Here is a 14,970-nt window from a genome sequence, read left to right as displayed (position 1 = left end):
CACCTCAATCTGGTCCTCCCTCAGCCTTCACTGCTTTTAAAGAAAACAATCCAGCCTCTATTCATAGTTTGAATGCTCCACCCCATGCATCATCCTGGTGAATCTCTTCTGTACTCTCTCCAGTACAATCACATCCTTCCTATAGTGAGGCGATCAGAACTGCACACAGTACTCCAGCTGTGGCTAACCACCCGAGTAACCTGCTGCCTTCAGGGATCTGAACAAACACCCCAATGTCCCTCTGCGCTTCCTAGTGCCACTCATTGTATACTCATTTGTCTTGTAACTCCTTCCAAAGTGCGAGACCTAGCACTGATCCCTGTGGTACGTTACTGGACACCAGCCTCCAGTGTCCACACAAATAGCCTTCTACCACCACCTCTGTCTCTTACCGTTAAGCCAGTTTTGAATCCAACTTGCCAAATTACCTTGGCTCTCACGTGCTTTTACCTTCTTTATCAGTATCCCATGTGGGACCTTGTAATTTATATGGATTTCAGCAAAGCGATTGACATCAAATGAGCTACCTTCATCTACACACCCAATCGCCACCTCATAAAATTCAATCAAATGTGTTAGGCTTGACCTCCCTCTGACAAAGCCATGCTGACTTTCTCTGTTCAAACCTTGCCTTGGAGATTAATTTTCTCCTTCAGAATTTTCTCCAATAATTTACCTACCACTGATGTGAGACTTGCTAGTCTGTAATTCCTTGGTTTATCTCTACCACCCTCCTTGAAAAGCTATCCTCTGGAACCTCCCCTGTAACCAGAGAGGAATTTAAAATTTGAGTCAGAACCCTTGTATTTTCCTCCTTAAAATAAGGCAGGATCTGGCCAAAGTAGACTGCGAACAGCTACTTCTGGGTAAATCTACAGCAGGACAGTGTGCGTGTGTGTGGGGTGGGGGTGGGGGTTCAAAAAGGCATTGGCAAAAGTACCGGTCCAACATGTTCCCTTTAGGATGTAATGTAGGGGCAACAAGCCCAGAGAACCCTGGATGTCTTAAGAATATTCAGGACTGCCTCCCACAGCAACCTGGGATACAATTAATCCAGACCTGGGGATTTCTCAACTTTTAAGCCTGCCAATATCTCCAATACCTCCTCATTCCCCACTTCAAACTGCTCAAGAATCTCACCGTCCCTCTATCTGAATTCTGCACCCACATCCTCCTCCTCCCAAGTGAAGACGTATGTGAAGTGCTCGTTTAACACCCGACATATGTCATCTGACTTGACACACAGATTACCCCCTTGGTCCCTAATGGGTCCTACTCTCTACCTGGTAATCCTCTTCCCCTGGATATACTTATGGAATATCTATGAATTTTCCTTAATCTTACCTGCCAGTGGTTTTTCATGTCCCTCTTTGATCCCCTAATTGTTTTTTTGAGTTCTGCCCTGCATTTCTATACTCCACAAGGGCATCTGTAGATTTGCTCCCTTTGTACCTGCTAAAAGCCACTCTTGTCCTTCCTATCCAGTCCTGAATATTCTTAGACATCCAGGGTTCTCTGGACTTGTTGCTCATACACTTCATCCTAAAGAGATCATGTTGCACCTGTACTCTTGCCAATTCCATTTTGAACACCCCCCACTGTTTTGCCGCGGATTTACCCAGAAGTAGCTGGTCCCAGTCTACTTTGGCCAGATCCTGCCTTATTTTAAAATCAGCCTTCCCCCAATCCAACGCCCTTTTTGCAGACCATCTTTTTCCTTTTCTGTGATCAATTTAAAACGTACAGCGTTGTAGTCGCTATCACTAAAATACCCCTCCACTGCTACCTTGAACACCTGTCTGGTTTGGTCCCCCAGAACTAGATCCAGCACTGCACCACCCCTTGTTAGACCTTAGATATGGTGATATAAAAAGTTCTCTTGAATACATTTCAAGAAATCTGCTCCCTCTCAGCCCTTTACAATGTGACTATCCCAATTAATGTTGGGAAAGTTGAAATCCGCCGAATATAATTACTAATATTGGATTGGATTTTGTTTATTGTCATGTGTACCAAGGCACAGTGAAAAATATTTTTCTGCGAGCTCCTCAACAGATCATTAAGTACATGAAAAGAAAAGGAAATTTTAAAAAATACATAATAGGGCATCGCAAGGTACACAATGTAACTACATAGCACCGACATCGGGTGAAGCATATAGGGGTATAGTGTTTCTTTTTACTTTTTTAAATTTAGAGTACTCAATTCATTTTTTCCAATTAAGGGGCAATTTAGCGTGGCCAGTCCACCTAGCCTGCACATCTTTGAGTTGTGGGGGCAAAACCCACGCAAACATGGGGAGAATGTGCAAACTCCACACGGACAGTGACCCAGAGCCAGGATCGAACCTGGGATCTCAGCGCCGTGAGGTAGCATTGCTATCCACTGTGCCACCGTGCTGCCCTACAGGGCTGTAGTGTTAATGAGGTCAGTCCATAAGAGGGTCATTTAGGAGTCTGGTAACAGCGGGGAAGAAGCTGTTTTTGAGACTGTTCGTGCGTGTTCTCATACTTTTGTATCTCCTGCCCGATGGAAGAAGTTGGAAGAGTGAGTAAGCCGGGTGGGAGGAGTCTTTGATTATGCTGCCTACTTTCCCCAGGCAGCGGGAGGTGTAGATGGAGTCAATGGATGGGAGGCAGGTTCGTGTGATGGACTGGGCTGTGTTCACGACTCGCTGAAGTTTTACACACCTCAGTGAATTGTCTACATATCTGTTCCTCTATTGCTGGCTGACTATTTGGTGGACTGTAATACACTTCCAGCAGTGTAACTGCTCCCTTTTTATTTATATATACCCAAAGCCTTAGTTGAAGACCCTTCCACGATATCGTCCAGACTCCTTAAGTAATAATGCAACACCGCTGCCTCTTTTACATCCTCACCTGTCTCACCTGAAGATCCTATGTTGAGTTGCCAGTCCTGCCCCAGCCTCAATCACATCTCTGTGATGGCAACATTATCACAATTCCACATGTCGATCCACGCCCTTAACTCGTCAGTGTTACCTATAATACTCCGAGCATTAAAGTAGAGGCCATCCAGCCTTGCTTTACTGCTTTGGAGGTCAACATGGCTGATCGCCCTCTGTCTTGGTTCCTTTACTATAGTATGCTGTTTTGCTTTTGTACCAACGTTCTGTGTCCTCCCCTTCCCCCTGCCGAACTAGTTTAAACTCCTCCCAGCAGCACTAGCAAATCCACCTGCAAGGATATTGACCCCATTCTAGTCCGGGTGCAGACCGCCCCGCTTGTACATGTTCCATCCCAGAAACGGTCCCAGTGATCCAGGAATCTAAAACCTTCCCTCCTGCACCAACTCTTGAGCCACGCATTCATCTTACCTATTCTCTTATTTACGTGCCAGAAGGTGGCACCACGGCTAATCCATAGATTACAACCTTTGAGGTTCTACCTTTTAATCTGCTGCCTGAATTCTTGATGTAAGACCTCATCCTTCTTTCTACCGATATTGTTGGTACCAGCATGTACCATAACCTCTGATAGCCCTCCCACTTTGGGATGGCCTGCAGCTGTTCAGTGACATTCCTCACCCTGGCAGCATCCTGGAGTCACGTCTGCAGCCGCAGAAACACCTGTCTGTTCCCCAAATTAATGAAACCCCTATCACTATTGCCCTTCCTTCCTTCCTTCCTCCCCTCCTGTACAGTCGGGCCGCTTGTTGTGCCAGAGGTTTGGCTCTGACTGCACTTCATTGAGGTACCAGTGTCCACATCAGCTTCCAAAATAAAAAGAACGATTTGAGCGCCAGGAGATTCCTGCACTACCTGCCTGTTTCTCTTGGACTGCCTGATGGTCATCCTTCTTTTCTCCAGTCCCTTGAGCTATGGTGCTGAAAACCTCTCTAAATGTGCTACCCATGTAATTCTCAACCTTGCGTATGCACCACTGTCTCCATCTGCTGCTCGAGTTCCAAAACCCGGAACTCAATTTTCTGCAGTTGAGAGCACTTCCTGCATGTGTAGTCATTTAAGATATCAATATGGTCCATGTCTTCCCACATATGACAGGCCACACATTCTACTCAGCTGTCCTCATCTGCAATGTCTTAAACTTAAATGTACCTTGCCATACTTGCTAACTTTTCAAATTACTTAGTGTTAAAAGATACTCTTCTTACTTTGGTCTCCTTATCTAATTCTACTTCAGTCTATTCATCCTTGTATTACTTCTTATAATTACTTATCATTTTGTTATGCTGGCTCTGACCTTTACCTATCCCTGATGCTTCTCAGTTAATTTCTTTCAACTAGAACTGACTGCAGGACACTGTTCCCGATTTGGAAGGCTGCAGGGAAAGACGAGGATGTGGGACTAACTGAGTTGCTCTTACAGAGAGCTGGCACAGACACAATGGGCTTGAATGGCCTCTCGTACTTTAACCAATCTATGATTACAAATGGGTTGATTTACATTAAGTGACACTGAAATGCGAGCCTAATTTATTAATTAGGATACCTTCTTGATATTGAACTGGACAGGTTTAGTAGTAAGGATAATGCAAAACGGTCCAACGTTGTACCATACTTAACCATATGTTCTATCCCTATGATATATGATATGTGAATTCACAATGGATTGATACCTACTTAAACAAGGAAGTCCAAGGTGTTCCTTAATTGAGTGACTTTTTATCTGTTTATTTATTAGGTATATCAAAGCAGGATCAGAGTTGACATGGGATTACAGATATTCAACAGGAAGCATGCCTGAAGAAGAAATTCCATGTCTTTGTGGATCTGCCAATTGCAGAGACAGAATAGTGTGATACTTCTATCAAGTTCAAAATTCTTCATTGTAGGGTTGCAGATGTGATGTTCTAAGTCAGTGTTTTTCAAACTTTCTTTCCCAGGGTCCACTTTTGCAAACTGGACAACTTTCAGGGCCCATACCATGTTTGCTTATCTTTAAAGCATTAAGTCGTAATGCTTGCTAACTTAAAAAATAAAAATAAACAAATACACAAGGTTGCATTTCCCTTGAGACATTTTCAAAATCACAAATTGAAATGATTGGCAATGCGATTTTGCTGAGGATTACCATAAAGTACATCTGCTTCCCTCTGCAGCCTGCATTCCCAGCCTTCAACTCTCCTGTAGAATCAATCATCAGCTTCACTCCTGAAGCTCTTTTCCAGGTCTTTTCTCTCCTCACAGATGCTGCCAGACCTGCTGAGATTTTCCATCATTTTCTCTTTTGGTTTCAGATTCCAGCATCCGCAGTAATTTGCTTTTATCACTCCTGATCTATTCTCTTATTTCTTGCCAAAACTTCAAATTACATTCTCTGTTCTTTGACTGCCCTCTTTCATTTAGGTCCTTGCCGTTCACATTTTTTTGCGACCCTACACTCCTCGACCCTCTGGCACCCGCCCATGACCCACCCGCAGGCTACGACCCGCACTTTGAAAAACCCTGTACTAAATTATTACCAGCAAAGATATTTCCACTCACCAGGGACCAAAATGAGAATATAAACTCATGTATCACCTTTAAATTTCATATGAGCCTCCAAACTCCATATTTTGAGCTTGTAATTTGGATTGGACAAATAATAATAGTTCTGTGCCTTTTTAAAGTTACAAACTTTATGAACTTGTACTATAAACTTGTTTTGCAATTTAAATATTGAAATTACATGGTTTGACATATCTTGTCATTGTCATGAGACGTGTCTTTAGAGGTAGTACACAGAAAAGTAGAATTTTCATGTGGACTGAAGGCACTGATTGGTTGTTGCACTCAGCCATCCACACTAGAAGTTCCCAGATTTGTAACAAGTTATATGATCTCTTTTGGGGCATTGCAATTGATCTCTACCTTCTAGGCTGGAGAAAAGAAAGTTTGGGTGATGTTCTCACACGAGTGTTATTCGATGATTCATGCTAGAAAATGAATGTGCACAACGGTAGGATGAAAATTGATCTCTATTCAGCCCTCCCACAAACCCCTTAAACTGCAGTCAAATAAGCACAAACTTGATTTAGAAAGAAGTCTTACAACACCAGGTTAAAGTCCAACAGGTTTGTTTCAAACACTAGCTTTCGGAGCACTGCTCCTTCCTCAGGTGAATGAAGAGGTATGTTCCAGAAACATATATGTAGACAAAGTCAAAGATGCAAGACAATGCTTTGAATGTGAGCATAGAGATAGGGGTAATCCCAGGTTAAAGAGGTGTGAATTGTCTCAAGTCAGGACAGTTGGTAGGATTTCGCAAGCCCAGGCCAGATGGTGGGGGATGAATGTCATGCGACATGAATCCAAGGTCCTGGTTGAGGCCGTACTCATGTGTGCGGAACTTGGCTATAAGTTTCTGCTCGGCGGTTTTGCGTTGGTGCGCGTCCTGAAGGCCGCCTTGGAGAACGCTTACCGGGAGATCAGAGGCTGAATGCTCTTGACTGCTGAAGTGTTCCCCGACTGGAAGGGAATATTCCTGCCTGGCGATTTTCACGCGATGTCCGTTCATCCGTTGTCGCAGCGTCTGCATGGTCTCGCCAATGTACCGCGCTTCGGGACATCCTTTCCTGTAGCGTATGAGGTAGATATCGTTGGCTGAGTTGCACGAGTATGTACCATGTACATGGTGGGTGGTATTCTCACGTGTTAAATCCAAATGTGGCCTAACTAAGGTTCTATACAGCTGCAACATGACTTGCCAATTTTTATACTCAATGCCCCGGCCAATGAAGGCAAGCATGCCGTATGCCTTCTTGACTGCCTTCTCCACCTGTGTTGCCCCTTTCAACGACCTGTGGACCTGTACACCAAGATCTTTCTGACTGTCAATACTCTTGAGGGTTCTACCATTCACTGTATATTCCCTACCTGTATTAGACCTTCCAAAATGCATTACCTCACATTTATCCGGATTAAACTCCATCTGCCATCTCGCCGCCCAAGTCTCCAAACGATCTAAATCCTGCTATATCCTCTGACAGTCCTCATCGCCATCCGCAATTCCAGCAACCTTTGTGTCGTCCGCAAACTTACTAATCAAACCAGTTACATTTTCCTCCAAATCATTTATATATACTACGAACAGCAAAGGTCCCAGCACTGATCCCTGCGGAACACCACTAGTCACAGCCCTCGAATCAGAAAAGACACCCTTCCATTGCTACTCTCTGCCTTCTATGACCTAGCCAGTTCTGTATCCATCTTGTCAGCTCACCTCTGATCCCGTGTGACTTCACCTTTGTACCAGTCTGCCATGAGGGACCTTGTCAAAGGCCTTACTGAAGTCCATTTCGACAACATCCACTACCCTACCTGCATCAGTCATCTTTGTGACCTACTCGAAAAACTCTTATCAAGTTTCTTCTCATATATTCTTATCGTTCAGGAGAGGAGCAAAGAAGATGGATGAATGAACACATTTTGTGTTTAAATTGGCAAAAAGTGAATCAAATCCAGACTGTTTATCCTTGAACTGCTTGCAGATGGCTGTAACATAATCGAGGTTGCATATTCCAGAGAAACGCTGTTGATGGTCCATCCAGCATTAGTGAATGTTTTCTTAGGAACAATTTGAGGATTGTGTGCTGGTGCTCTATTTTTATTTGCTGAACATTTCCTTTTGGAAAGGTCAGCAGCCTGCAACTCAAGAAAGAAGAAAAAAACTTCAAAGACCCATCTTGAAGTTGCAGATGCTCCTAATAGTAATTGCCATGTTGAGACTAAATGCTTCAGTATTGATTGTGTAATGATCAATGGACAGAGGCCAGTCTAAACGGGAGTTGAAACGTATGTCTACAAAATACAGCTTTTTGAATGTTCAATATGTAAATCCTTCAATGAAGGTCTCACCAATTCAGCATGTAAATATGCCTTTGTAAAGATGATGATAGACTCATTTCTGCTGTTAGTTTTCACTAACCAGACCGACAAAGATATATTTTACATAGTCTTTTTATAAAATTTGAATTTTGCTTTCTACAAACTGATTCTGAAAATGATGCCTTCTGGTCGGCTCTTTTCTATTTTAAATGAAATACAAAATATGAAGTTCACATAATTTTCTGTTTTAGTTCAGAATTGTTTTCTTTCTTAGTTTTTGGAGTCTGAATTAAATGTGGGTTTGTAATATATCATCTGTTTAAAAGAAAATCTCAGATGTGTAATGATTGTACAGTTTTGTTAAAGCACTAACCTCGGTCACTATCTGGAAATGCATCAGGAACAGTTGTGCATGTGCCAGTGGCCACATATAACAAGAGAGTTGAATAAAAGAGTTAATTTATGTGGGAGTTGACTTCCAATAGGCTGAACGGCCTTTTCTCTTCTCTGACTCATCATGCATTGCAAGTTGGGGCAAGAAAACACGTACTGATGAAGTGACACCAAGTTTGGATTTTGAAGCTTTATGGTAAGATGAGGAAGGAATAATGGGAGATTGCACTCCATAGTTTTGAGATCTTTGAAAATACAGTGAGAACATGCAAAGTAGGAGAAGCAGGTATGGTAGCACATTTACTTAAAGTAGTTTCAAATTAAAAGGAGACAGAGAAAGGTTGTGATAGTTGACATGCAGCAACTTGTACTGCATATTTTGTAATCTTCGAAAGATTGTCGATATCACTAATCAGTCAGGATCAACTGCAACCAATATGGTAGGTATGTTCACTTTAAGACCGAACATAACATATTAGTTATATAGAAAATACATACCGGGACGAGTAGTAAATTCTGGCCTAGATTTGGCAGTATGGTTAGCATATGCAAGCAACTCTTGCGCTCATCTTTTTTTTTCCTGGCTTACTCCTTGTTGCTGACGTTTAACGGGTTTTGGAACAGGCCGATGTACTTAATCTTCTCCAGGTGGAGAAACTCCGAGAGGTCAGCGAGCCAGTCTGCAGCTTTGGGTGGTGCTGCCGATCACCAGCCGAGCAGGGTTCTCCAGCGTGCGATTAGGGAAGCGAAAGCAAGGGCGTTAGCCCCCTTCCCAATTCACTCCAATGATATCAAGAAACGACTGTGGGCCCTGGCAGTAGTTCTGAAGACGTGCTCCAAAATTAGCTGCACCCCTACCCAAGTTATGCCAGTATTGCTACAACACTGGCATCTACCCCACAATGTGGAAAGTTGCTTGGGTATGCCACGTGTACAAAAAGCAGTGTAAATCGAACCCTGCCAATTACTGTGTCATCAGTATACTCTCAATCATCAGCAAAGTGATGGAGGGGTCATCAACCGTGCTATCAAATGGTATTTACATAGCCACAACCTGATCACTGATGTTCAGTTTTGAGTTTCACCAGAGCCACATGGTTCCTGACCTCATTAAAACCTTGGTCCAAACGTGTGATGCGACCATCAATTCACTCGAGACAAGAGTAGAAATCAACTAGAACAGTGCCTGCCTGCGACTGATCCAATACTGAGAACAGCCTACAGATCGACTGCTCTTTATAGCTCCCTTCAAGGGGATCAACCATGGGCGGAGCCCATACATGCCCCAACATGTTCCCCTATGGATAATGCCATACAATGGCCCATAGATGGAGCCCACAAGGGCAACAGCATAGCACAGATACAAATACAAGGGTAACAGCATAGCACAGATATAATGGTGGATTATTGCTATAATACATTCACCACAACGTGGACAAAAGAGTTCAACTCAGGAGGTGAAGTAAGGGTGACTGCCCTTGCCACCAAGGCGATCCTAAGGGTAGTGTCCTAGGCCAGCCATGTTCAGCTGCTGATTCAATGACCATCATAAGTTTCAAAGTCTCTACTTCCTACGGAAGCTAAAGAAATTCAGCATGTCTGCATAGACTCTCAAAAACGTCTACAGATGTGCCATAGAGAGCATTCTATCCGGCTGCATCACAGCTTGGTATGGCAACTGCTCGGCCCAAGATCGCAAGAAACTGCAGAGTGTGGTGAACTCAGCCCAATGCATCACACAAGCTTGCCACTCCCACATTGATTCTGTATACACCTCCCGCTGCCTCAGGAAGGCAGACAGCATTGTCAGCGACCCCTCACACCTAAGCTTTGCCTTCTTCCAGTACCTTCCATCAGGCAGAAGATAAAAAAGTCTGAAGACCCGCACATCCAGACATAGGAACAGCTTCTTTCCCACAGCTACTAGACTCCTCAACAACTCTCCCTCGGACTGATCTGTTCCCTGTAAGAACACTATTCATGACGCGCTATGCTGCTCTTGCTCATGTATTTGCTTTGTTTGGCCCTTGTCCCGTAGTGTAACCAATCACTATTTGTCAATGCACTTGTCAGTAATTCTTTTGTCTACTGTGTAAGTTTCCTTGGCTGCAGATAAATATTGTGTAGTGAGTAGTTCAGATTCTACTCCCCAAGGCTTGTCTCTATCATCTACAAGATACAAGTCGGGGAGTGTAATGGAAAACCCTCCATTTGCCTGGATGAGTGCAGCTCCAACAACACCCAAGAAGCTGGGATCTTCCCTAACACTCTGGAATCATTACTAGCAGCTGCCATCATAAAACAAAACAGGGACAGAGGTTACATTCTGAAACTAAAACTCAACATCAAGAGTAAGAGGCTAAGTGAAAGTTAATCGAAGCTCGGAGTTTCTCTTGTTGACTATGGAGGTCCTCAGAAATGTGGCCACCTAATCTTTGTTTAGCCTCTCTGATGTAGAAGACACATCATTGTGAGAAATTAGTTTTGCTGTAGATTGACATTGCATTTGTGGGGTTAAATGCAGCCTGAGACTGGGTCTGACTTTTCTATTGTGAGATGGAATGAGAGCCCTGCAAAGCCCAAAATACTTTCCATCAATACTAAACTTGGGTTGCCAGTGATACCGGGAGAGGCAGTAGCGTAGTGTTATTGTTATTGGACAAGTAGTCCCGAGACCCAGGGTAACGCTCTGGGGATCTGGGTTGCAATACCACCACGGCAGGTGATGAAACTTGAAATCATAAAAATTCTGAATTAAAGTTTAACGATGACGTTGACCGTGAAACCATTGTTGTAAAAACCCACTTGGTTTACTGATGTCCTTTAGGGAAGGAAATCTGATCTATTATAGAATCATAGAATTTACAGTGCAGAAGGCATCGAGTCCACACCAACCCTTGGAAAGAGCAGCCTACCTAAACCCACGCCTCCATCCTATCTCCGTAACCCAGTGACCCCACCCAACCTTTTTGGACATTAAGGGGCAATTTAGCATGGCCAATCCACCTAATCTGCACATCTTTGGCCTGTGGGAGAAACCCCACGTCGACATGGGGAGAAAATGCAAACTCCACACAGTCACCCGAGGCCGGAATTGAACCCGGGTCCCTGGCGCTGTAAATCAGGGGTTTTCAAACTCAGGGTCGCGACCCGCAGGTGGATGTTGGGAAGTTCGTAGAGCGATCAGTTGTGGCAATTTTTTTTATAATTGGTTAAATTTCTAAAGAAATGGGAATATATTTAAAACTAAGTTTGTGTCTAAATATAAGGCTGCACATGTTCAACTGAAGTTAATTTAATTTTTAGCAGTAAAACATCATAAATTTGGAAAAATTAGGTATCAGAAATAAAGTTTCAAAGTAAAAAAAACAATGCCGACCGCAACCGGTCTTTAAACATGAACGATGAGTCTTCCCGCCAAAGGCAGTGGCAGAGAGAAAGTCATGCACCCGGCACGTCAATGCTTTGGATGCAACATCATAGAGGTGAGATTCCTCCATTTTGTAGTTGCCAGTAAGCAAGCAAAAGGACTGAAGATGGGTCATTTTGTAATAAGGTAGAGAGGGCCAGGGATACAAACAGAACAGGATCTCACAACTAAATCTTTTGGAGAGAGATGACATGATATACATCAGCATATCATGGTGCAATCACACACATACTGATGGACATACAGTAGGACCAACCAGCATACACAACATCGCAGCCAATCACCAGTGAGAGTGCACGCACTATAAAGACAGGGGACACCAGAGTTCCTTCTCATTCTAGCAGCAGCCAGCTCAGAGCACAGAGCTCACAGCCTGCCTCTCAGACATTCACCATGTGCTGAGTGCCTCACCTAGATAGTGATAGGACAGGGTCCACAGATAAGCTGGTAATGCACGTACCCAAACTTACAGTATGTTATTACAGTTGAGTTGTTAATGAAATAGAGTTACATCATCTCCAGCCGTGTTGACCTGTTTGTAGACCATACCACCCAACACAACATGGTTCCAGGAGTGGACGCATACTAGCCCCTGTGAGACCTACCTGCAACTTCTCAGCAATCCACCATCCTGCAGCATGGAGAACATCAACCCGCCGCCGCCGCAACGCATCGCTGGCAACCTCGGGGTGAATTGGAAGCTTTTTAAACAGCGCTTCCAGCTCTTCCTAGAGGCCACAGACAGGGAGAATGCATCGGACACCAGGAAGATTGCCCTTCTTCTCTCCATGGCAGGGCAACACGCCATCCACATCTTTAACTCCCTGACATTCGCGGACAAAACCAAATACAAGACGGTGCTCCTAAAATTTGATGAACACTTCGGCATCGAAGTTAACAAAAGCTTTGAAAGGTACCTGTTCCAGCAGCGCCTGCAGGGTAAGGATGAGCCTTTCCAGTCTTATTTAACGCACCTCTGCATCCTCACGCAGTCCTGCGGCTATGGGCCCACCTCTGACTCCATGATACGCGACCAGATAGTTTTCGGGGTCATGTCGGACACCCTGCGCCAGCAGCTCCTTAAAATCAAGCAACTCACCCTAGTAACGGCCATCGAGACCTGCGTCCTGTATGAGAACGCCACCAGCCGGTACTCACACATCCAGGTGGCTGAAACGGCACGGTAGGGGCCCCATGAGGCGGAACGGGTCTAGACAATCGAGTACCTCCTGGCCCACGGCCTGGAGGAGGGCGGCCATTTTGCGCGCTTTCCGAGGCCTCCCGCGCTTGTACGCGCCAAAAGAGGGGACGTTGACGCAGAGGAACGCGATGCGCAGGACCGCAACGCGCATGCGCGGTGGCGCAACGAACACACTGACGTCAAGACGTGCGGCAACTGTGGCCCCGCCCATTTAAAGTGGCAATGTCCGACCAAAGCGCGACAATGCCTACGCTGTGGCAGGCTTGGCCACTATGCTGCCTGCTGTCGAGCACCTCAGCCTGCCAACTCGCAACAGTTTAACCAACCTTGCAGAAATGTTCGGGCAATTCTACCCACGTTCACCGAGTCCGATCCTGACATCATACAGACCAGTGACACTGAGGACAGGGAGCCTTTCCGCATTGCTGCCATCAACAAGAACAAGCTGTCCCCGAGTCGAACACACCAGCCGCTGTTGGTGCACAGCATTGATCCGGGCGACGAGTGGTGTGCCACCCTGACGGTCAACCGATCCCAGATCACATTCCGCCTGGACACGGATGCTTTCGCAAATCTCCTCGCATGGTCAGCACTTCAAACCCTGAGGGTCAAGCCAGCAATTCTTCCATCCATCTGTCAACTGGTCGACTATAATGGCAACGTCATCCCCGCCATGGGGTCGTACCAACTTGAAGTGACGCACAACTCGCGCAAAGCACGGTAGCATTGTGGATAGCACAATTGCTTCACAGCTCCAGGGTCCCAGGTTCGATTCCGGCTTGGGTCACTGCCTGTGCGGAGTCTGCACATCCTCCCCGTGTGTGCGTGGGTTTCCTCCGGGTGCTCCGGTTTCCTCCCACAGTCCAAAGATGTGCAGGTTAGGTGGATTGGCCATGATAAATTGCCCTTAGTGTCCAAAATTGCCCTTAGTGTTGGGTGGAGTTATGGGGATAGGGTGTGGAGGTGTTGACCTTGGATAGGGTGCTCTTTCCAAGAGCCGGTGCAGACTCGATGGGCCGAATGGCCTCCTTCTGCACTGTAAATTCTATGGTAATCTGCCCTTCGAGATCGTGGGCTCTTCAAAGGACTCTCTGCTAGGCGCACAGGCGTGCAAACTCCTCCACCTCATTCAGCGAGTACACTCTCTCCAGAAGGCACGTCTGACTTCCAAGATGCGGAATTCAGGGCGCAACTAAACTCAATCCTCTCTCACAACCAGGATGCTTTCGAGGGCATGGGTACACTGCCCTACACATACAAAATCCTGCTCAAACAGGATGCCACCCCAGTAGTTCATACACCTCGCAGAGTCCCAGTACCCCTCAAGGACCGCCTCAAGCAGCAACTGCAGGACCTTCAGGACCAAGGAGTGCTTTCCCAGGTGACGGAGCCAACTGCATGGGTCAACTCCATGGTGTGCGTCAAGAAGCCTTCCGGCGAGCTCCGGATCTGTATTGACCCGAAAGACTTAAATCACAATATAATGAGGGAACATTACCCTATACCCAAACGTGAGGAGATCACGTGCGAGATGGCTTGGGCAAAAATATTCACCAAGCTTGATGCCTCAAAGGGCTTCTGGCAGATTCAATTGGATCAGTCCAGCAGGAAGCTGTGTACCTTCAACACTCCATTTGGCAGATACTGCTACAATAGGATGCCATTTGGAATCATATCGGCCTCTGAAGTTTTCCATCGCATCATGGAACAGATGATGGAGGGCATCGAAGGCGTGCACGTCTATGTGGACGATATCATTATTTGGTCTACCACATCGCAGGAGCATATCAGTCGCCTCCAACGCATCTTTCAACGGATCCGGGACCAGGGCCTGCGCCTTAACAGAGCCAAATGTTCTTTTGGCCAAACCGAGCTCAAGTTCTTGGGGGACCACATCTCCCGGTTGGGTGTGTGGCTGGATGCCGACAAGGTGGCAGCCATCACGGCTATGCAGAGGCCGACAGACAAGAAGGCGGTGCTACGCTTCCTAGGAATGGTCAATTTCCTGGGAAAATTCATCCCTAACCTCGCTTCCCACACCACAGCTCTCCGGCACCTTGTCGGGAAGACAACTGAATTCCAGTGGCTTCCCGCCCACCAGCGTGAATGGGAGGAGCTCAAGGTCAAGCTTACCACCACCCCGGTACTGGCGTT

The 14,970-nt window shown here is 45.6% G+C and overlaps 1 protein-coding gene across 3 annotated transcripts in view; it reads left to right on the top strand.

Annotated features, from left to right (window-relative positions):
- The window catches only part of LOC140428135 (histone-lysine N-methyltransferase SETDB2-like), a 206,083-nt gene extending 197,821 nt beyond the window's left edge, over positions 1 to 8,262 (top strand). For all 3 annotated transcript variants that reach the window (XM_072514236.1, XM_072514235.1, XM_072514237.1), the window contains one exon: positions 4,668 to 8,262. In XM_072514236.1, the coding sequence (XP_072370337.1) occupies positions 4,668 to 4,785 (118 nt within the window). In that variant the 3' untranslated portion in view covers positions 4,786 to 8,262. The remainder of the gene's footprint in view (positions 1 to 4,667) is intronic.
- Positions 8,263 to 14,970: the final 6,708 nt, after the last annotated feature.

Source organism: Scyliorhinus torazame, chromosome 8, assembly GCF_047496885.1.
Source record: "Scyliorhinus torazame isolate Kashiwa2021f chromosome 8, sScyTor2.1, whole genome shotgun sequence".
NCBI lineage: Eukaryota > Metazoa > Chordata > Chondrichthyes > Carcharhiniformes > Scyliorhinidae > Scyliorhinus > Scyliorhinus torazame.
This window is presented reverse-complemented; position numbering and strand designations above follow the sequence as displayed.